The sequence below is a fragment of the Dicentrarchus labrax genome, unplaced genomic scaffold (assembly GCF_905237075.1).
Source record: "Dicentrarchus labrax unplaced genomic scaffold, dlabrax2021, whole genome shotgun sequence".
Lineage (NCBI taxonomy): Eukaryota > Metazoa > Chordata > Actinopteri > Moronidae > Dicentrarchus > Dicentrarchus labrax.
The window spans coordinates 14,899,351-14,922,626 of NW_026136712.1; the positions used below are offsets into that span (position 1 = coordinate 14,899,351).

A 23,276-nucleotide genomic window follows, 5' to 3' on the forward strand; every position below is an offset into this window, starting at 1 on the left:
CAGTAAATGGGCACGCCTTCGCCTTTTATTTCAGCCAGTTGTTCAAGTGTAAAACTTTTCCTTAAAAGGACCAGTGTGAAGGATTTAGTGGGATCTAGCGTAGAAGTTGCAGATTAAAGCGAACTGAATATCGCTCGCCTTCCAAGCTTGTAGGAGAAACTATGTGACAAATTCAGTGTTTGGTTTGTCGGTTCTGGGCTACTGTAGAAACATGGCGTTTCAACATGGCTGACTCTGTGGAAGAGGACCCGCTCCCTCTGTAGATACAAAATTAGAATAAATAATTCTAAAGGTAACGAAGACGCAATGATTCTTATATTCAGGTGATTATACACTAATAAAAATAATACCTTAGAATATTATATTCTATTTCTACCAATAGTTCCTCCTAAATGTTACACATTGGACCTTTAAAGCAGCTATAATGCATATTTTACACCAACAGTGTTTGAAATGACAATGTGAAAGGGTCACTCATAGTGATGAACCTACAGAGAACCCTCACCTCAATCTCTTCTCTGCAAGTTTCACTTCATTGTCGGGCTGTCTGGACTGCAATTTTATGGTTTTGATTCGTTCTCACAGCTCTCATAGTATCGGTTTCAGCAGGCAGCTGTTTTCGGTGAAAAAGCTCTAAAAAAAACCCACAGCACACTACCTGCTCAGCACCAGACAGCCGACACACACATCGAGCAGCTAGCTGATGCCAGATATTCCCCTCAGGAGTTGGAGAGCAAAATCACAGCACAGATAAAAGTGCTGATGGTGGCCATTAACATCACTCCAATGAAAATGTTGCTCCACAACTGTAAATAGGAAACTGTTTGCTAACAAGTTTCTCACATGAACTTAAATAGTGTTATGTCAACTTTGTATTCACAACTTGTTTCTGCTGCCAAGTGGCCAAAAATCAGTTACTGCAGTTTTAAAAAGGATGTAATATTGACATTTAAGTTCATGTAAACAGCACGAACAAGCTCACATATTTAGAAAAAAATGACTTTATTTTAAGCAAATAAATGCCCCCTTTTTCAAACCAGTTTCAATGTATGTTAATGAATGAATAGCTCTTACAAATACAATAGTATCCGTCATCCTATTGCCTCTTTATCTATAATACAAGTTCACATTTTATAGCATGACACAGTTAAATGATACTTGAAGGAGGACCAACTCAGAGTGTGACTCTTGAAATAATGAGCAAAGAGAGGTAGCGCTCTGTGCCCTGACTGAAGAAAGAGACTCTTTCACTCGGACTCTCACATTGAAATTACAGCAGGAGATGAGACTACGACCGTGTCCACCGCTCACATGGGAGTCTACTGGAGCTCTCCGCAGTCTGTGATAGTGATCTTCTTGGAGGTTCGCCCAGACTTTGAACCGAAAGACTCCACTTTCTTGACCACGTCCAGTCCCTCCTTCACGCTGCCAAAGACAACATGCCTGCCATCCAGCCTAAATGAAGAGAGGAGGTTTATTATCACTGCCCCCGGACAGTGAGACAATCCATGGTGCCCCCCTACTGGGTTTGACTCATGGCTTTTTGTCGGGTGATGCCACTGTTTTTGCAATGATTCTGCTATATTAGGCCATCGTTCAAATCTTCACATTATTTTTGCTGCCATGCCAAAACACTGCAAGAATTCACTGCTTCCACCGAGAAATGTATTCTCAGCGGGGTGGGGAAAAAAATCTCTGAAACAGCATTTCAACAATAACCGAACACTACTGAACCCATGTTAAAAAGGTAGAATAACAAAAGCCTTCCAAAGGTAGCAGAGTTTTAAGGTTGGATGGTATATCAGAGCTATTTACCCAGCTGGATATTCTGGGACAGATTACCATTTTAAAGTGAGTGTTATTTATTAAAAGATACTTGCTGATGGAGATTCTGGTGGTGAGCTTGAGAGCTTTTCTGTTTGGATCCTGGGTAAGCTGTTGAGAATGGCTGCGCACTCTGCACTATAATTAAAATATGTAAATAGGCAACAATACTCAACCTTAAAAAGTAGAACATTGTCCCAGAGTAGCTACTCTCCATTTCCATGCCGTGTTGGATTCACCAAACTAACATTTTACTGAATGTTTCCAAGTTTGCGGTGCGCTGCTGTACACTGTCACCACAAGCACAAACAGCATTTAGGCAAAATTCTTAGTTATTTGCTGTTGTTTGTAATGTTTTTTTTTATCTTATTTTGCATAGGTTGCTTGGTGAAACTGACACTGGGTAAAAACGGAGATGATAATTCTGCATACTTTAAGCATTGATGGATCTGTTTTTGGTCAGTTTTGCTCATTGTGCAGGGTCTTTAACAAATTATCTGAGCTCTGTTCAGATGTCTCTTAGGCCAGCCAGAAACATACTTTAAATAAGAACTCAATAATTCTGTGTTTGTCAGCACATACCATTCTGTTTTAGATGTGCAGATGAAGAACTGGGATCCATTGGTGTTGGGTCCAGCATTGGCCATGGACAAGATGCCTATAATGCAAAAATTAAAACATTACTAAAGTTATAAGTAACAGCAGCTCTTCTCCTACAATGACAACACAAAACATCTGCTGTGAAAAGGCCTGTTTAACAAAACATCATGCAAAACTGGTCGTTTAAACACTGTGCATAATGCTGCCACCTGGTGGTGAAAATGTGTAAGACAGATCATGTTACAACAAAGTATGCATTATGTTCATAATAGGGCACCTACAGCAGCCATGACTTTCATATGATCCTCAACATTTAAGAGAGAAACTAAAAGAAGCATACCATCCTTTGTCCATCCAGCTGCATCCAGCTGCTTAACAAGCTCTGATCAAAGGGTATGAATTTAGGATTGTCATGCTTTTTAAGATGACGATGTCTTTATGATATTAATGTTTTTAAGTCACACTATGTGCTGTCATGTATGGTTGCTGATGTTATTTTTGACATCTTCAATGCTCTTTGTGCAAAGCTAATTCCCTAGGAGCAAGAAAACCACCAATACAGCAGCTTCTTAAGTGCAGTGTTTGATGCATTCGCACTGTCCTGTGTAGTGTCACACTGTCCTCTGCGTCCCACTGTGCTCTTAAATCTCATTATACTCTGTAGTGATTGTAGTCACTGATGCAGTTTGTGCAGCCCTGTCCTGTTTGTTGCACCAAAGGAAAAACAAAAAGGTTTTTGTTGCATGGATACAAACTGAGTTGTCCTGAATTTATGAAACAAAATGGGAAATTCATTCTGCAACATTCCTGTGACATGATCCGCTTCTAAAATGTACTGACTCTCCCCACACATCTGGAATATACCTAAAATCTGCTACTCCTCCAACTGAACGAGCATTTAAAAGCTTTGCACAAACAGAACAGGATGATTACCAGGTCCGGTGTGCTTCAGTTTGAAGTTCTCATCAGGAAACTTCCATCCGTAGATAGACTTGCCTCCAGTTCCATTGTGGTTAGTGAAATCTCCACCCTGAAAATCACCCATATCACTGTAATTACACTGTAACAGAGTGCTGGACAACAAAAGAGACACAAAAGCAAAGCCCACCTGGCACATGAACTGAGGGATCACCCTGTGGAAAATTGATCCCTTGTAACCAAAGCCGTGTTCCCCTGTGCACAGCGCTCGGAAGTTCTCTACGAGAAAGATGACAATCCATACAGGTCAGCGGTTTCACAGAGTATTATGCAGTGACAACAGGGAATCCCAGCAAAAAAAAAAGATATCTAAATGTATGACTGGCTGCCTCAATAATCAACTAATCTATACTTGGGCACTATTTGCTTCTTGTAGGTTTTTTGTTTTTGTTTTTTTTAGGGCTGAGTATTCAATACCATTTTGAACAGGTCAAAATGTGTCCATATGAACCAGGAAGTATTGAAAGGTGACATTAAATCATGGTTACCACTCTCAAAAAACATGACAGCAGTTGCTCACAAACAGTAAATTTTTACCAGTAGGCCTACTATGGACAAATATAACGCCTGCAAATTGACACTTTACCACAGTTTTTCTCTCACAATTCGGCCACAGACCGAAAGTAACAGTTCAAATCAAACAGACTTTCCAGGACAACGTAGATTATTTCCAAGATGTTTGGTAATTTTAATCAATTTCCAGGCGTTTCCCTGACTGGAAAACTAGCCTCTAAATTTCCAGGTTTTCCAGGATGTATAGGAACCCTGTGAATGTCGGGTGAGATTCAAAATCTTGATTCCGTTCTTTGATCAGAAAGTTCATAATTAAAATCAATACAAAAAGGACTTTATTTTTTGTGTTCAAACCAAATCTAACATTTGAGAGCTTTGGCTTCTTTTGTGAAAGGAAAGGCATTTTATAGAAAAATATCTTAAAATAAGACATTATTTGTGACATGTGATCATGTCTGGTATCATAAGAAAATTCCCAAATGCTGTGGTTTTAATTAAGAAATCTTTCTGCATGACTAAATAAATACACTGAATAACAGTGACAGACTCAATTAAACTCAAATAATCAGTCAGTCAAAGAAATCCTGAGACTATGAAGAGTCTCTTTACTTCAGTCATTCTGCCACTTAGCTACTTAATCTCAGATTAAGGTTCCTGAGGTCTGATAAAATAAGGATCTGCTTCTAACTTCTAACGTTATATCTGTTTGGTGGAGACTGAAAGGCTTACACAGGGGTGGAACAGACAAGAACAGACTTGCATTCAAGCTCACTTAAATGAAAATATGCAAGTATCAGCAAAATTAATGTTAATACTGCATTCATGGGTATGTTGCATTTTACTGCTGTAGATGTTTCAGCTTGAGCTACTTTGAACTACTTTATATAGTGTTAGGTAGTTTAATGTACAGCAATGCAATACGGTCATCACATCTGTAGCATTATTATTATTATCATCTCTAAAAAGGGACAACTTTTCATGAGCAAATAACAGCCCTGTTTGCAGCTTTTCACAATGCAAGCCAGCTAATCCAAGAGGGGTTTTAAATGGTTTATTTTGCTAAGAAGTAGGGGAATTTTCTCAACCCATAACCCATTTTTTTTTTCCAGGAAAAAAAAAAAGAAACCCCCCCCCCACCAAATTTGGGTATACATGGTTTTTACAGCACAGGAATGTATAAAAATAGTATATCAATAGTGTGTATAGCATCCTATAACTGTCTGACAAATGTAGAAGGTATATTTGGTATAATTGCATAAAATGCAAATACTTCAGAATAAAAGCACATAAAAAACAGTCATTGGTTACCTGCAGTTTTTGGCACAACATCGGTGTTGAGCTGCAAAAGAAAGAAAGAAAGAAAGAAAGAAAGCCTCAGGGTCAAACGTTGAACAAGTTATAACCCAACGAGTGTCAGTGAACCTCTCTGAAATCAACCTCACTGCAAGGACACAGGAACTGTAGCTGTACATTCAACCAAAAGCAAACATTAACAAACTGAAAGTAAAAAAAAAAAACAAAAAAAATGTGGCTGCTGCTTTTTTTTAATCCTCTCACCTCAAAGGTTACCCTGCCGAGAGGCTGGTTGTCTGCAGCGATATCAAAGTAAACCGTGGGGTTCTTGTTGGCTGCTGCGGGGCCGCTGCTGTACATGCGGGCGGCGGTAAACGCCAGAGAGCACAGCTTTATTCTGTTTGTTAAGAGCAACATTTCTACGGGATAATGCGGCTCGGTTCGTCCCCTCGGGTCAGCACTCCGCTAAAGTCACGCTTACATGTGAGAGACGAGGAAGTTTATCTAACACAACCGGAAGTACACGCTCTGACAGCGGCGACCGCTAACATCTCGCGAGATTAAACGTGATTACAACAATAACAAATCACAAATGTATTTATTTATTTAATTTATACATTTTATTGTACCTACACATGATTGTCTTTTATTTCCCTTATAAAATTGTTGTTTATTAAGATTTTTACGAATGTGTTCAACATGTAATTAGCAAACCATCTATATTCCTTTTAAATTGCATTTGCTTAGTTTTGCATATTACTGTAGGCTGTATATATATATATATATATATATATAAGTATACCTTCTCACTTTGTGTCTCACACTGTGGGCGGCAGCAGGCTCCTTCTGACATAAACTATGTGCCCATATTGTGGGAGTTCAGGAGTTGTACGCTGTCATTCCTTTTTGCATCAATGGTATTAAAATAGTTTGTTCAGATATAAGATTATGAGTGAAAAATGTAGAGCGAGTTTTTCTTGGGTAGGTGATGTTGGTGTCAGCATCTAATCTTGTGTGGCTCCACTGAGTCCTGCTGAAAATGCCTGAGAAGCACAAAACATTGTGTAATGTATTTTCTCTCTTCATTTCCGTCTCGACAGATTGCATAATAACTGCCCAATGCCTCACCATTCCCATGAGCAGCTTTACAAACTTTGTTGCACTTATTCTGTTGCGTTAATTAACGCGGGCTCATATCATTTCCACATATTGGCAAACTGACCTCAAGCTATGTTAATCTAAATTTGACACCCACAATTTACACTTTCTGGTTGGATAAACAGCCTGTTGGAGTTAGGCAGGCCTAATTGTCAGACTATGATGCAAGTGCACAAAAGACAAGACCACAGCGGCATACAGGTATCATCTGAATACATATTTATTAGATAAATATTAGGTTGTCACATCATCTAACTACATACAGTTCTGCAAGACTAAAAATCACAATTAGTTCCTTTATTTTCTGACCAGTTTAGAATATGAAATGATTGTACATACAATGTACACAATAGAGACAATGGCCACATTGCATGAATCACCTTAGATTGTATCATTTTTCCAACTGCTCATGATATCAAAAATTGTACAAACTATGGATTCGGTTACAATCTTCTGGACCCGCTCCTCCCACCGCCTTTCTCCCACCCCTCCAAACAAAAATTTTCTTTGTAACCTTGTTTTTTTTTTTTTTCTTCCTTTTTTAGCTTTAGCACCTCAGAGTATGCAGGTGACAGACTAGAACACTTAGGCTAAATATTACATGTAAAACATAGCTGTCCCAGTTCCCCTAACAAAAGAGGTGAAAGTATATTACAGCGGGGGAACAAAATGCTGAGAGATACCCACAGACACTAACTAACAAGTTTCATTTTCCATATTCAGCCACTTCCAGTAGAGGGGTTGCAAGCTTTTTATTATTCTGAAGAAACAATGCACATTCCCAGGGAAAATGAATACATTTCTGTTCACATGTCTCTATATTCATTTACATATATACAGGCATCCTTGGGACGTTTGATCTAGCCTTGCCCTCAACATCCTTTCCAGGCCAGAATGATGAACGTGCCCTTACTCTCTGTATTTTTTTTATTTTCTTTTTTTTTTAAAACAACTTCCCCCAGAGAAATGGCCCTTTATTGTGATTGTGCAACTACAGATTCGGGGTGCTGCCTTAAACACCAAATTGGCTCACTCGAAAGTGAGAACAAAATATGAAAAGAGAACGACTTCCATGGGATTGATGAAGAGTTTCAATTCAGATAGTTAAAAATGAAAATGTGGCAGTGTATCGTTAAAAGAGGGATTATTTGATGTCTCTTTGTGACATAAATATGAAACAACATGTCAGTGTGCCGAACTGGAACAAAATAATATTTCTTAAATGACGTTTAAAATAATGTTTACATAAAACCAGGTTGGTTAAATCAGCACAATGCTACAGTTGAAAGAAATTGGATTTCTAGCCTTACAGATTAATAAGAAAAACCAGTACAAAATAATTTACCAAAAACAAAAGGGGATAAAAATGTATATGGTCTCGTGCTTTTAAAAAAAAGCCACATTTTCTATAACAAAAATATAAACAATATCATGGATTTCTTTAAAATATGGTTGTGATATATCTTTAAAATACCACTGTGTATTGACAATTAGCAACAATTATGATATTCACATAGCTCACTAATTACACTGAAAGCCAGCTGATACCACATCTTTTTAAAACCATTACTGTTCAGTATCACTGATAAATGTTAACATAAACTCGTGAATAGACAACATTGATCATTTTTCAATCAAATACATCTGAGTGTGAAAGAAAACATTGCGTCAGACAGAGCTTGACATCTGAAAACTGAAATGATGCTACACAATCACCTCGAGCTGACGCGGGGAAGGAGGGGGGGCACGTAAAAATGGGACACCTGTCTGTAAACGACAGGTGTGAGACAGAGTGCACAGGGAGGAAAGTGACTAGAAAGCACAATGACCTGCAGGAAATAGCTTATGAGACATTTGTACTGGCTCCACCCACAACAAGGAGGCGAGACAGCTGTCGTATGCTGGTTACAAACAAAGTCAGTGGTTAGATGGGAGTTTGGGAGCATACGTGGTTAGGTTGGACGACTAATGATCAAAGGACAAACATTATCAAGATGATACAAAAATATTCACAATGATATTTACAGTACAATAGCATTTCTTAAAAAATAATACATTTGCATACTGAACAGCACTCTTCTCAAAAAGTGAAATTGAAAACAAATGTGGCAAAAGGTCTGCACCAATACTGCTTTAAAAACCACTTCTTGAACAGCAGTGATGGATAAACTGTATTTGTCCTCCCCCTATATCTTTGAAATCAATATTACCTCCCATCACACTGATAGAAACACACACACACACACACACACACACAGTCACACAGTCTTTTCAGTCTCTCAGTCTTACACGGGACCAAGCAAACGCAAACGTCTCCATTTTCATCCCTCTAACTTTGGTGATGTTGAGCAGTTTCCCAAACGATTTATGGATAGTTTAATTATGCAGCAAGAAAAACAAGAAAACAAACAAACATAACACAGTATATCCAGCAAATACATGATAAATGTATCGCTGATATCAGCATTATCCCTTCAATGTTAGTGTTAAATAAATCATACTAAATCTGACAGAAATCAAAAACAAACATACAAACAAAAGAGCTGTGGAAACAGCAACTGATAAAAACCACACTATCTTTTTTTTTTACCACTTGGAACAGCACTAGACAAGGGCTTGGCACACATGCACTTTGTAGACTACTTAAACAGCACATCATTTAACAGGGAGAGAGATGCAACGTTGCAAAAATGGTGACACGAGCGACAACAGGGCTCATGCAGAGCAGACGGCATGGAAGGAGTTGTAGCATGAAGCAATAAACGCAGCAGGATCGTTACACGAAACTCCAATTTCTCATACTGTACCTTTCGTTTCCATTAAAATCACTCCTCTGTACAGGAGGATGATAACACAGAAGTGCAGGTATGCTATTCTTGGTATGTAATATAAAGTTCTTTTGCTTGAGTGGGGCCAAAATCTTCTCAGTTCCAGCTGTCAGCCCACAGAGGACTGAAAAGCAGGGATATCTCTTTTTGACAAAAATATGTATGTATCAAATTGTGGAAAAAGTGGAAGCCAATCATTCCCAAAAATCGTTTTTTAAAATGTTGAGCAAAAAATTACTTAAAAAACGTTTTGTCAAGGACAGAAATAAGCTGATCTAACTTGTCTATTTTTCTTTCTCTTTTTTTTTTTTTTTTGCATTGCCAAAATCTCTTTGTGCTTTTAAATGATGTGTGGTGGACAAAAACAGTGCGACTAACCAGACCAGTCAGGGAATGGAGCTGTGACACCAGGAAGCTGTGGCCTCTCAGATTGGAATAACAATATGGACATAACGCACACTGGCCAGATAGCGCAGTTTTTTTTCAGTTATTTTTCTGTTTTATACAGTGAATTCCTTTTTCTTCTCAAAAGGAAACAAAACATGAATAAAAAATGCTACAACACGTTCCTAATGTGCACACATACACCTGTGTGGCGTAAAAAAATTAACTGAGTATAGCTGCACAGTTCAAAAGTATCGCCACGGGGTGAGAGGGCGGGATGACCCTCCCTCCGCATCCCACCGTGTCTTTGAGTTTTAACCTCTTTCAGTCAATCTGCGCTGGCCAATGAAAACTGTACAAGAGGAAGAAGAGAAAGGGAGTGCATCTTTGTGTTTATCAAGTACTGAGGGACCGCCCTGGGTTCTCAGGGAAACTGCAGGCAGTCAGAAAAGTTTATGTGTGTCTGAATTGCCTCAGTTGTTTTCGAAGAGCGATAGAAGGTCGTCGTTGCTATTGCTGGGGAGGTCTGGCGGGTCCAGGTACGACAACAGCTCATCTGGGTTAGCGAGCTCTGGAAGAAGCTGTAAGGAAAAAGGAAAATTTGGTTAACACACAAAAAATCGATTATTTTAAACATTTCTGCTGTTTGTCAGGACTCACGTCTAAAGATGGCTCAGGCATGTCCGACCCTGCTTGGCTGTCCAAACTGCTGGAGGGGTTGAAGGCCAGGTCGCCGTGGGGATGGTTGTTGGGGCCGGGCTGCTGCTGTTGTTGCTGCTGCTGTTGCTGAGGCGGAGGAGCTTGTCGTGATGGCTGAGGAGGCCCGCTGTGGTGTAGCTGCTGCCCTGATTGGCTCCCAGGGTGTGGAGGTGCATGTAAGCTCGGCTGCAAAGGACCATGCGACTGGTCATTGCCGGCGGAGTGAGGTATCTGTAGAGAGAGGGGGAAAATATTTAGACCAAGGTTGTAACTAGAAGGTATTTTGTTTAAGGATTAATCTGACTGTTATTTGTTTGGTAACTTGGAGTTGTTTGTTTTGTGAGTGAATTAAAAATGGATTTTAGTGGCCATAACTTAAAACTCAGTTTGATGAACTTATCTTAGTTAAGTGGTATCTTAAAGGAATAGTTCAACATTTTGGGAAATAAACTTATTTGCTTTCTTTTGAGAGATTGATACTACTTAGCTAAACGGCTAGTCTGGCTCCGTCCAAAATTGCCAGGGAATTAGAGGAGACGCTAGGAAGTTACTGGTCCTAGCCAAGAAATAGTCCTAGCCATAGCCCTATAACCCTGCATAAAATTATGCATTGTTGTTTCTACTCTTAAAAATATAACTAACTAGTAGGTAGAACTGCTGGTAGGCAGATTTTGTTACCTTTGTTTGAACAGGGCCAGGCTAGCTCCCAGTGTTTGTGCTAAGCTAACTTACAGACTTACAGCGGTACCAGTCTTCCTCATCTAACTCTTGGCAAGAAAATGAATAAGCATAATTCCCAAAATGTCAGGCTATTAACTTTCCTTTTCTGGTGGTCATATTGGGGAAAAAAGAAACACATGTACAGTAGAGAGTTGAATGTTGTGAGTGGTTGTCCATCTAAGCCTTTCTACCATGTATTTGATATGAGATGACCCCGTATTCGGCGGGAGAACTCACTGAGTCAGGCATGTTGTGGGAGAGTGGCTTGTCTTGGGCCATCAGGCTGTTGGGCATATCAGGTGGGTGAGACAGCTGGGGACCGTGCATGAAATCATTCATCGACGTACCACCAGGGGTGACGTGAGGGAAGTCAAAGTTCCCGTGCCCCTGGTAACTGTTGCCTGGCACACAAAATAAAAAACAGTAAATACAAGCAAATGTACATTTATTATATATACATGTACATTTCGTTACATTATTTTAAAGCTCATACCCAACATCTAGAAGATGTATGCTTGTCTATTTAGGATTTTATGTTTATATCCTACCATGGCTGCCGTATTCACTATTGTTGCCCCCTTGCTGAGAAGATAGTAACGGGTACGGCGACGGTCCAGGACCGAGCTGAGCTATCATTTCCATCACATTGGGCATGATCATCTGGCTGGGACTCATCGTTTTAAACCTCTTGGCCAGTGGTCCATCTGGATCCTCCTTGATGTGGATATCAGATTTGATGGCAACCGGTCGCCAACTACACGTTGGGTCAATGGTCACCTCCTCAAACTCCGAGCTGGTGAAATACAGATGAAATCAAATGGTTAAGACGCAAGGAAATACAGAGAAATGCTTATGCATTACTTGTTTCTTGTCTCAGCTTACTTTTGAATGGCGTTCAAGATTCCCCACATGTACTGGTCCACTTCGAGTCCCTCTAGCAACGCTGTTTTACTGAGGAGAGAAGAGACACAGGGCTTAAAATTCTGACAGAGACAACTGCGTGGATTACAGTCAAAACTATAGACAGAGCAAACACTCTTATGTATTTAGGATGGAAAACTTACTTGCATACAGGACATCGCCATGTCCCCCGCTCACAGTTCAGTTGTAAATATGATTCCAAATCAAAACACTGCAAGAACAAGTAAGAACAAAACATATTTGTTAGCCAGGACACTATTTTAAAACTCTTATTCACTTAAGGCGTCAGATTTCTGACTCTCAGTGTGTTTATTTATCCCTGCTTACCTGAACGTGTTTGCAGTCATGGCCTCTTGCTGGAAGCTGTATTCGTCGGAAGGTGATCGGACATTTGAGGGAGACCTTAATGGCCGTCTGCTCCACACCGTCCTCTCCATTGAGCGTTGCGTTGCCTGATGACGCTGCTACGCTGCTGAAGTTCCTCTTAACTTTGAAGCAGACGGAAAGAAATATAGCGCATAAGCAAGAATTCTGAGAACAATCAGGACAGTAGGGTGCGAAGTGTGACTGTGTTCTTTCGCGTGTACCTTTGGTGATGCAGTGCTCTGCAGGCAGAAGCCTCTTCTTCAGTAAGCCCTGGAGGACAGAGCGAACTGAGGGCCTGTGGACCAGCTGCAGCACAAACAAGTGCGACTGCAAGAGAAAACAACACTGTCACTGTCACAAACATCCTCATATGGTGCATTAGTTTAATAGTTTCTTTACTATTCCAATATGTGTATCCAGAGGAAAAAAGACCTGACAGATTTTTTTATTTTGTTCTAAAGCCTCAGCATTAAATATCACCCGCAGGTAGATTTCTGCCTTTTATTTATCTGGCAACTGCTATTTGTGTGTGGATTTGTATAAACCTCTTTTTATTAGTTCAGGAGATTTGTGTACTCACACAGCAGCAGGCAGTGACTGTGATCTGGATTGTGTTCCTGCCTGGCTGGCATACGTGTTTCAAGTGCAGGGGTTTGTGGGAGGTCTTATTGTCGCCTCGTTCGATGGTGAGCGGTGTGGCGTTTACGCTGACTTGGACCGACGCCGGCCAGTTGGTGTTCATCTGACGGTCTTCGTGGTGGTAACACTTAAACTGCAGCTCCAGGTCCGATCTGCACAGGCAAGAAAATAAATAAATAAATAAGTGTTACAACATGCTCTGTGGGACATAAGAATAAAACATAAGACAACAGCAGTCAGTTTTCACTAATCATGTAACTTGTCTCTGATGAAATAGATTTTAACATTTTATCTGTCTGAGTTCATGGCTCTTGGTCATACATGATCCTACGTCAGTACAGACAAACTATGAATACAGATCTTGTTATACTCCATGTAATAATAATATTAATTCATTCTACAGCCTTTGGGCCCTGTTGTAGGATCCTTCCAACGTCCTTTCCAACCTTCTAATCAATGCTAAAACAAACAGAAGATGTGATTTCACGGTTTGACACCAGAAGGTTTCCTCATTTCATGATCTTGATAAGCTCCAGAAGGGAGAGTGACTTGCTTGAGAGAGGAGTAAAGGGAATTACAATAAATTAGAGGAAATAAATGCATGAATGACCTTCTCTAAGTTAGCTGGGAATAATGATGGTTTGATTTTTTAAATAATTCTCAGCTGCAGACAGTATGACCACACAACCTTTTCAATCTGCTTGCCAAAGGTTAAGAGGAATTAAAGAATACCCATTGGTTCTTGACTACAGGATTCTTATGTGAAGCTATATTCCCTGTTGACTGAGAATCAAATGATCAGACAGACTAAAAGAACAACAAGAGAACATTAGAGTTTTTAAAGTAAGGAATAGTTGGGTGTCATCCACATAACGATGGATTGACATACGTATGTGTTTTTTCAACAATTAAAATTTTTTCCTCACAATTTTGAATGGACGACTCTACTCTACATTGTCGATGCTAACCTCAATGCTAACTGCAGTACAAGTTGTTTCTTCTGTAACAATAATATGATCCGTAACTGGTGTCCCACTCATAATCTCTGCCATTATGCTGTTATATTTGATGGGTTTTTTTTTTATATGTATATAGATTGTTTTAACAAGGCTGGTCATGGCAAGGGAAAACAGTAATGACCCTAGAATAGCACCCTGTGGAGTCCCATTGCATATTACTGATTGGGCCTTTTGACCAAATAGTCCCACATGTACGTACACGATGACCCCTTAGAGCCAGGAACTAAATAAGTTAGTTTCGGACATTCACGTTAAGTTCTCTTTCTTCCTCTCTCTCTCATTAAGGCCTCTTTCTCTTTTAATCTTGCTTTACAGACCAATCTAGAAATAGTCTATATTACAACCATGAAAAACAACATACCATCTCTATTTTTAATATTAATTCTGTGACAACTAGTGTTTAGGTTCCTGGAAAAGTTCTTGCATTTGATAAACAATTTTACTGAACCTGACAATTTTATTGCTACTATATAAAATGCCAACTGAGACCTAAAAGACTTAAAATTGCAATCGTCAAAAGGAAGCCACAAGAACAGGGAAAAGAAAACTACTGCATCATGAAGCTTTAACTGGAGATAGAATATCTGAAAATGTACTTTATGTTGATTCAGTGCATGACGTCTTACCTCCACATGAGCGTCTGGTGTACAGAAGGCCGCAAGTGGAAGACATGGTTGCTGACAGCCAGGTTATGCTCTAGCCTGAAGGGCTCTAGGACTACCCCGTCCCGCACTGGGAACGTCAGGCGTAGCTCCTCATTGTGGTTGGCTACATGGTTGAAGAAGAGCCATGGTCAGACTATCCGAAACTTTTAAGCAAAAAATTCACTGTCAAGATTTCTTCATTGGATATTTACTGACCTGGAGGGGGAGGGAGAGCAGTGATATTTGGTTTGATATCAGGAGGGAAGGGTGGCTTCACGTCCTGATTTGGCGACAGGTATGGAGGGATGTTACTTCCTGGGGTCATTGGAGGGGTTGGGTTGCCTGGCACTGGGGAGTGAGGGTAGTTACCCACCGGTCTGGGCGGCTATATTGAAGACAATCAATTAGTAAATCAAATGTTCGTGGGGCTATAAAGAGCACAGCATTGTAATGTGATGAAACAAAATTTGTACAAATATCAACTTACCCCATTCATATTACCCTGGCTGTACTGATATCCACTCCCAGAGAAGTTATTTGTTTGGCCATTAAAAGGTGGCTCTTGCTGTAATTTGATAAAACAGATTTAAAATGATTTTTCTCCAAATAACCTCTATTATTTGTACCAAATAAGCTGCTGACACCATGCAATTGCAGACATGTTACTGGTATGGTATCCTGCAATTATCACGTCATCTTCATCAAAATCATTAAATGTTTGGTGAATAGCAGTATTTCTGTACCTTATAGTACTGGCCCATGGCACCACTGGGTGGCGGGTATTGGCCCTGCAGCTGTTGTCCTGGCATCCTCTGGCCGGGGTAGTTGGGGGACGGCAGCGGCCTCGAGGCGTTAGGTGTAGGGTACTGACTCTGCTGGTTAGGGAACTGGCTGTTTGGTCCATACTGCTGCCCACCATAGTTTGGCTGTTGATGCAAACATATTTTCAACATACAAAAAACAAGCTAAAACATGTGTGAATTTAAAAAGTATTGAATTCACATCCACTAACCTCCCCGGGGTACGGCCTTTTCATCCCCTGCATAGCAATGCCCTGCGGCCGGGGTCCTGCATAGCCTTGCTGGGGCATCCTTTGGCCATGGGCCCCGAAAGGCCCCATGCCTTGGCCCCTTGGCTGGTTCATTCCCATTGGGGGCCCGCTCATGTTGGATGCATTCATGCCTGTACCCATGTTCCCAGGGAGGGTCGGAGGGCCACGGGGTCCTGGCTGGTTCATGAACTGGCTGTTGTACGCCTGGTTTGGTCCCATCTGGAAAGAGGAACTCATCTGGAAGGCAAGATGGGTTCAATCAACCATCTTTGAGTTTACTGTCAATGTGGCAAATTTCTAGTAGTGAATAGAGTCTATTACAAATCACAAAAGACCAAAATCTTTCAAAGTAACAAAAGACAAAAATGTTCTAACCTCTGAAAAAATATGTCCGCTTGGTAGCTTTTGTTATCGCTAAATGTGCTATTTAGCTTCATTACTACTTTGGGTAATTATTCACCCTCAACAGTGATTTAGCCACTTCTCTCAGCTACCTATTGTAGTACTATTGCTAGTATTGGAAAGCACAGTCAGGGAGCATAAAACAGATTCCCTAGTAGTGTGTGATATGCACAGAATGCACTAATTTTCTTTATGAACACAGATGTTAACACACAGATGCTATCAATTGTTTGTCTTTTCTTACCGGTCCATATTGGTTCATGTCCTTGTTCTGGGTTTCCTGCAGGGCAGCTACAGTCGCTGTAGCAGTGGCGGTTGCCGTGGCGGCGGCAGCAGCAACTGCGGCGGCGGCGGCAGCAGCAGCAGGCTGGGTAAAGTCTGAAGGAGGACGGGAGTGAGGAGGGATGCCCATTCCTCCAGGTCCAGCATTAGGCCCTCCAGGGTAACTACGACAAAGAGCAAGAGAATATAGTAAATTACCTCAGACCATCATGCTTGAGGTGTGCGAGAATTTGAACTGATTGGAAGCAATTTTAACAATTGCAACAACCAGTACCAATACACTGTCCACTTACTTGCCACCAAAGCCTCCTCCTCCGGGGTAGTTGGGTCGTCCATACATGCCCTGCTGCATGTAGCCCTGGTTGGAGTTGCCCTTGTTGGAGAATTGCTGCTGAGGACCAGCGAACTGAGGAGAGTTCATCCCTGGATTGTTACCAGACATACCTGACCCCATAGGGTTGCCCCCAGGGTTCATGGGATTGTTGTTGTTGGCCATCGGATTCCCCAATACCTGTTGGACAGAGACATACAGAGAGATAAATATGTGTAAATGTTGGATGCTTTAACGATGCTTTTTTAAAAACTGCTACCAACAAAATTGAGAGGAAGAGGAGTTTACATGAATTGATTACAGAGAACTTTTAACTTTCAAATTCTGCTCATACTAATGAGACTAGTGTCACATTTTTTTTACCTACCTATCAGTGCATGTATTAAGATTTAACAATCACAGATCCTGGATAAAATAAAAATAGTACCAAAGAACAAACACAAACATTCCCAAATGATATTATTCGTATTCTGACACGTATGTAAAAGGCTTTTCAAAATCCAATTATCCATGAAAAAAAACCACTTATTTTCCCTGTTCAGAAAATAAAACATACCAAAAACATTTTCCTCAGCATTGCCTTGAAATTATATATTATATATATTATTTTACTTGATTTTAATTATGTCACTTACACAAAAAATTTTAAACTTCTCAAACTGCAATGGGACAGAGACATTTTATTTAAAGAAAATTATTACAAAACTTTGACAAACAACAAATATATATTGATATTGAGAAAAAGGGCAACTTTTACATAACTGAGGGTCTTGATGCCCTCTGAAGTCCCTTTTCAACTGTCCCCTGATGAGAAACCTCCTGCAGTATCACTTTAAAACAGATCAAATCAGAAATGCGATCCTATCAGATGCTGTCCACTCAGACACACTTTTACTCTGTTGGACAGGTATGGGATCTCACCTGGCTCTGCGACGTGTTGGTCACGCCCCAGACGGTAGTCACCACGGACAACGAACCTGGAGGCTGATTGGTGTTCTGTTGCCAGGGAACTGAGTCGTAGGGAAAAGAGCCATCTCTGCAAGGAACGGACAATAACACATCACGTACAAAACCAAATGTGCACTGTGTCACTGCACAAATATTTGCCCTGTACAGTCGTAGAAAGTATATTTGTATTTGCTGCACGATAGGGAAAGGCAAACGTTTTATTGTTAGGATTATAAAACAAAAGCACGTTCTTCCTGTTGAAATGCACAAGCATTGTGTTGTAATTATTAACTACATGTACTAGGGGTTGTGACGTACTGTTTGTCCCTATTGACTGTGCTACAAGCAGTTAGTCTGGCAGTTTGTCTGGCCACTGATCCATAAGGAACACTGGGCTTCATGTGGAGAGGAAGGGCTTTCCCCGAGGGCCTGGTTTGTCTGTTCACACACCCAACACACACACAAACACGCCTCACACACATGCCAAAAAGCGCAGCAGTGTGAACACTGACCCGTGTGAGAGGCCGGGCTTCATGGAGCTCATGGGGGGCTGCATGGGCACTTTTCCTGGAGGCTCGTTCTGCCTGTTCTTCTGGTGACGGAGGAGGAGGAGGCGTCCCAGCTCCTCACACCACGAGGACAGTAGAGCTGAAAAGAGAGCAGAGGAAGAGTGTATAAGTGCTGTCGGAGTCCTGTGAGAAATAACTGCAGAGGTAATAGCCCTCTACTGCAAGTGCTGCGAAAACCTGCAAAAAGGGATTATGTGAGAAGAGGAGGGCAGAGAAAACAACAACTTAGGAACAGAAGCGTCTGAGCAAATTTGGACATACAATTGAGAAGCAATGGCCTGACTGACAAAATGATATAAATGTCTGTGTGCAAAATACCCTATGAGTCATTGGGGAATCCTGTCTGTGCCTCCAAAACAGAACAGAGGTAGAGTGTTGCACTCCGCTATAATGATGCAACAACATTAAACATTTAAACATCCTATAGGCCGAGTAAAAATAAGAAATGTTACTGACAACATTTAAAAATGTTAAATTATCTGCTGAGCAAAAGCAAGGCTGTATTCCAAGTGCAGTTATGTCTTTTAATTAGTATTTTTATAGTTAGTTTTCTTATTTAGGTTAACTTTTTAAGGGTCAATTAAGTTTTTCCTTTGGACAAACAAGAAATATTAATTTGCTTATGGACCGGTTTATGTTTATTTGACTTTAAGAATGTTTTCACGTATTGATAGATGGACAAAATCTAGAACTAAACCCCATATTATATCCATGAAAGCATGGCTTTACCCTGAAAAACATACAAAATGTGTGCCACTGTTAGTTAATTTAAAAGCACATTTTCACCAGGTGAGGAGCAGGTCACCTTGCAACCTTTGAACATCCAAATAAGCCTTAGGACTAAGATAAATAGAAAAGCTTCCAGGGGTTCCTAGAGACCACCTGAGTATTTCACACACTATAAAACCCTCTTACAGTAATGAACAAAAGGAGGCACTTTTATGCTGCAATATAAAAGATCAGCGTCAGTCCAGCATGTCACTGCAGCTCTTGGCCACTAGGGTTCACTCTGAGCCTGCAGATGGACTCCAGCCCTTCCCTTCTCTCCACCTTCCTACCTACCGCTTGGTTAGGCAGCTACCACAGAGCGCGTTTGATCGAATCATATGCTTTTCATCTGCAGTGCATGTTTTTGTACTGTGCCAACTACAAAAGACTCACTTTTCCTTTTTCTCTCCCTCTCGCTTCCCCTGCCTCCATCTAGCCTCTCTCTCTGCAGCGTCAGAGGAGAAAGGGAATGTGGATTCAATCAAAGAGCAGGGCAGCCACCTCCTCTTATGATTCACAGCACTTCTAGGCTGACTGAGGAGCGAGGAGCGAGGGGAGGGGCGGGTGGGTGAAACAGAGTGCTTGGTGATTTCAGCTGCGGTTCGCGCAAAAAGCCACGTCAATATGACAGCAGACAGTGCAGGCTGTCCTCGCAGGCAGATCCACCCTGCTGCCACATGCAAGGACGGGCTGCCACAGCACGTATTACACAGAGAGGGAGAGAGAAAGAGAGGAACGGGGAGAGATAAAAAAAAAAAGAAAAGCTGAGTGAGTCAGTGAGAGAGCAGACATCAGGCTAATGGGGCTGATGGGAGGGAGGAACAAACAAAAGCTTCTGACTCCCATCACAAACATGGCAACCTAGAGATTTGACCACACATGAGTGCTTGCAAACAGACTACAAGCCTACTGACAGACACACACACACACATTAGGAAAGACACCACAGTGGCTTACATTAACACACACACACACACACAGAGGTAAAATAAATAGGACACGAGATGTCCTCTGAGTGCTGAGAATTTTCCGAGGACAAAACCGAATTTCAGCATCGACACACAAACACACACCTTCTCCTCTCAGAGCATCGCACCCCAAAAGGCACCTCCTCTCTTTTCATTTGAACACTGAGCACACCAGCCTCGCTCTGTGTAAAGATGAGGGCTGGAATACAAAAGACATGTACAGATGGTGCCAGCAGTCTCCCTGCCTCTCCCTCCTCTCCCCCTCCCCTCCCTCCCACTCCTTTAAAAGCAGCACAGGGCTCAGGCACAGAGGCAGCTGGGTTTTTCCTCCTTCCCACCCGCTTGTGCTCCCTCTCTTTTTCTCTCTTTTTCCCTCCTCCTTCCTCCTCCTGTTCTTGGCAAGGCAGGTGCCAGGAGACAGGCTGTGCTGTTCCTCCAGAGGATTGATCTGACTTTACCACGGCTGTGCTTTGGTTGACAGAAAAGGCCTCTCAGGTGCTGTTCTCCTAAAAACATCACACTCCCAGGTAGATGCACAGATTTGTAGGTTAGTTTTAATTAAATACAACGGGGTCCAAGTGCAGCTAATAGGTTTACCAGTTTCACATCTATGTTAGAACATCCTACAGTGTTTCAACAGCACCCTCCCTCTCCTTAGACCTCCCCTGATGGAGTGAGTTTTCAATTCAAGGGCCTGGCGACCAGCCAGCATGTTACAGCTCAATTAGGTCCCATTATTCTCTTCCAACAAGGGGTAACTTGCACTTCTTCTATGTTGATAAACATGTCTCCACAATTTATCCCCTAACTGTGCCACCGTGAGGCCGTCTGGCTAAGGGGACGGTATCCTCGTTTCACACCGAGGCCGACATCAACAGCCGCAGGACAGAAACAACAACGGCGTTGAGCCAAGCAGGGAAATGACAATACATATCTGAGAAAGAGAGAGAGAAAAAAAGAGCGAGAGGGAAGCACCAGCGCTGCCACTTAAGGAGGAATTATCCTACCCCACCATTAGATAAAGGGCTTATCACCACACAAAATTACCACCTCCACTGAGCACCAACCTGTTTAAAGGAGAGGCGCTCTGTCATTGACACAGAGGATAAACTTCAGGTTTCATATGAAAGGAGGAGGAACCGCCAACCCGTTACTCCTCACAGTCTCTCCCTCCTCCTCCTCCTCCTCCTCCGCCTCCTCCTCCTTCACCCAAACATCTCTCAGGACAGTATGGAGATGAACACAAAAGGATTACTGTTTTTCTTCTCCTCTCCTCCCACAGACCGTCCTTCAATAGACTCATCTGTTTCCCTCCCTGAGAAGAGCCAAAACTGGAGATAACCGTCTTAGGGGTAGCTCTTCAAAATCGCGACGACTATTCTGGAGTGAATCAAACTGCCGTTTGGTCCTACAGAGCCTCTTTTTGCTCTGTTTACATTGGTCTCCCTGGCGGCAATGGGTTTCTGTCTTCCATAAGGAGAGGAGCCTATCCTGTTTGCCTTGTAGATAGTCCCAGGGGCCTGGCTGAGTCTGAGCCGTATTGATATTCTGGTGCTCAGCTGTGCAGCCTGATGGTCAACCACAGCGAAGGGCGGTAAACGCATCTGCTGGGACTAGATGGGTGGTTCAGTAGCTGGGCCTGCAGCTTCCAGCTTCACTCTCTGTCATAAAGCCCTGGGGAGGCATGACAAATGACGTGGACTGCATCCCTGACAGTTGCTCAATGCTCCTACCAATGATAATGCTCCCCCACCCCACCTTTCACCGCACATACAGACAGGAGGCAGAGGGATAAACTGTGCTGATTAAATAGCTTGATTCTGTCTCGTTTTGCTCTACCAAAAAGAAAGAGGCCTCTAAATTAAAGGGTCAGTTCACCCAAATTACAAAAACACATTTTCTTACTTACCTGTAGTGGTGTGTCTGGCCAGTTTGGTTTGCTCTAGTGATTTCTGTCTCTATCCCAATGTAATGGAAGTGAATGGAACATAGGTTCCATGGCTACACCATAGCTGACCTCCTCAAAAATGTAACTACACGTCGGGACAATAGCAGCTACAGATATACCACACGAGAGAGAATATACAACATGAAGCAAGTTGAAAAAAAGGCTCAGTAGTCTTCTCTTCAGCAACATTCGGCAAAGTCATCTCCACTGCAAGCCTTCTGCCCATCATGAAACACGGCAGACTGTCCCAATGTCAGTCGTATTACAAAGTAACTAAGAGTGTAGACTCAGTTGCCACAGTAACTGTAACTATATAACTATAGGCTAATTAACAAGATACATCTGTCTACTGATGCAGTGGACCTTGAGTTATAAATCAAAATGTACACTCTAAGTATCTACGGTGAGACTCCTGTTATCCCCTGCATTTATCTTAGCAAAGGAACAGTGGCTATAAAAACAGTTGACAGTGTGTGTGGATAATCAGGAAGGGGGGCATTATTCACAAGCACAACAAGTGATACTCCATTCACCTCCATTGTATTAGGGCTGGGGCAGAAACAAAATAAAGTTTAACTTGGGTGTGCTCGAAAAAGATGTTCAGCAAATGCAACCACAGTAAATAGCACACCAACATCCGGTGGGAAAGGATAACTCTAAAAACATAAATGGCTACGATTAAAAAGGTCAATCATTCACTTGCTACCTGCTCCAAAACATTTTCCTCATCTCTTCGTCTTTTTCTCCCTCCCTCTTTCCCTCCGTTTACTGGCAGGAGGACTGTAAGGGAGGCCGCAGGTAAGGCAGATGCCAAGCACTCTTATGATCCTCGTCCCTCCCGCTCCCTCCCTTCTACCTCCTCCCTCCCTCCCTCTCTGCTCTGTATCTAATAGACACCTGCTCCCTTGTCAACTCTGGACTCCCACCTGGCATGGTCCCACATGGCTTGGTCACTAACGTCCACACAGCACACATCCAGTCATCACATTGCACTCACATTATCAGCGCTACTTCCTCACTTATTCCCACACTAACTGTAAAAATGAAGTCCAATTTTTGCTATAAACCTGTCGGAAAAGATTCACAGCCCCCAAACGGCTTGTTTGAAGACATTTAGCCAGAAGGGCTGAATGGAGAACAAAGACCATGAGCAAACTAACAAGAACGGCTCTAGTGGGCTGCACTCTTCAGTTTCTGAGGGAGCTCTATTCACATTCTGTTCCTCCCTCCCTCACTCCCTCCTCTCTCTCCCTCTGCCCAGAAAGGTTTGAATGGACACAAGCCTCCTGCAGGCCAAAGTCAATTAAAATAAGAGAGAGTCTAGGGAGCCCTAGTATCCCTGGTTACTGTGAGCACCTAAGAGGCCATACAAAACAGCCATGTTTAGTTTTAGCCAAAGAATTCCTTGTGCCTCATGTAGGCT

At 41.8% G+C, this 23,276-nt stretch overlaps 2 protein-coding genes across 6 annotated transcripts in view; both read right to left on the bottom strand.

Annotated features, from left to right (window-relative positions):
* Positions 1-985: 985 nt before the first annotated feature.
* On the bottom strand, positions 986-5,716 carry LOC127373105 (peptidyl-prolyl cis-trans isomerase A). Its single transcript, XM_051417206.1, has 6 exons — positions 5,473-5,716; positions 5,224-5,254; positions 3,533-3,621; positions 3,358-3,454; positions 2,407-2,482; positions 986-1,455 (listed from the first exon to the last, which is right to left on the bottom strand). The coding sequence occupies exons 1-6, from the start codon at positions 5,623-5,625 to the stop codon at positions 1,320-1,322; spliced, it is 582 nt and encodes a 193-aa protein (XP_051273166.1). The 5' UTR covers positions 5,626-5,716; the 3' UTR covers positions 986-1,319.
* An 846-nt stretch (positions 5,717-6,562) lies between these two features.
* LOC127373103 (zinc finger MIZ domain-containing protein 1) overlaps positions 6,563-23,276 on the bottom strand; it is a 112,606-nt gene continuing 95,892 nt past the window's right edge. For 4 of the 5 annotated variants that reach the window (XM_051417199.1, XM_051417201.1, XM_051417202.1 and 1 more), the window contains 18 exons: positions 18,113-18,248; positions 17,574-17,688; positions 16,615-16,832; positions 16,284-16,485; positions 15,599-15,874; positions 15,330-15,512; positions 15,074-15,151; positions 14,803-14,971; positions 14,569-14,710; positions 12,865-13,075; positions 12,506-12,611; positions 12,246-12,406; positions 12,062-12,129; positions 11,880-11,948; positions 11,546-11,790; positions 11,235-11,398; positions 10,239-10,508; positions 6,563-10,159 (listed from right to left, as the gene is read on the bottom strand). In XM_051417199.1, the coding sequence (XP_051273159.1) occupies positions 10,052-10,159; positions 10,239-10,508; positions 11,235-11,398; positions 11,546-11,790; positions 11,880-11,948; positions 12,062-12,129; positions 12,246-12,406; positions 12,506-12,611; positions 12,865-13,075; positions 14,569-14,710; positions 14,803-14,971; positions 15,074-15,151; positions 15,330-15,512; positions 15,599-15,874; positions 16,284-16,485; positions 16,615-16,832; positions 17,574-17,688; positions 18,113-18,248 (2,921 nt within the window). In that variant the 3' untranslated portion in view covers positions 6,563-10,051. Of the gene's footprint in view, positions 10,160-10,238; positions 10,509-11,234; positions 11,399-11,545; positions 11,791-11,879; positions 11,949-12,061; positions 12,130-12,245; positions 12,407-12,505; positions 12,612-12,864; positions 13,076-14,568; positions 14,711-14,802; positions 14,972-15,073; positions 15,152-15,329; positions 15,513-15,598; positions 15,875-16,283; positions 16,486-16,614; positions 16,833-17,409; positions 17,467-17,573; positions 17,689-18,112; positions 18,249-23,276 lie in introns of those variants that run through there. The other variant, XM_051417204.1, reaches the window with a different exon arrangement.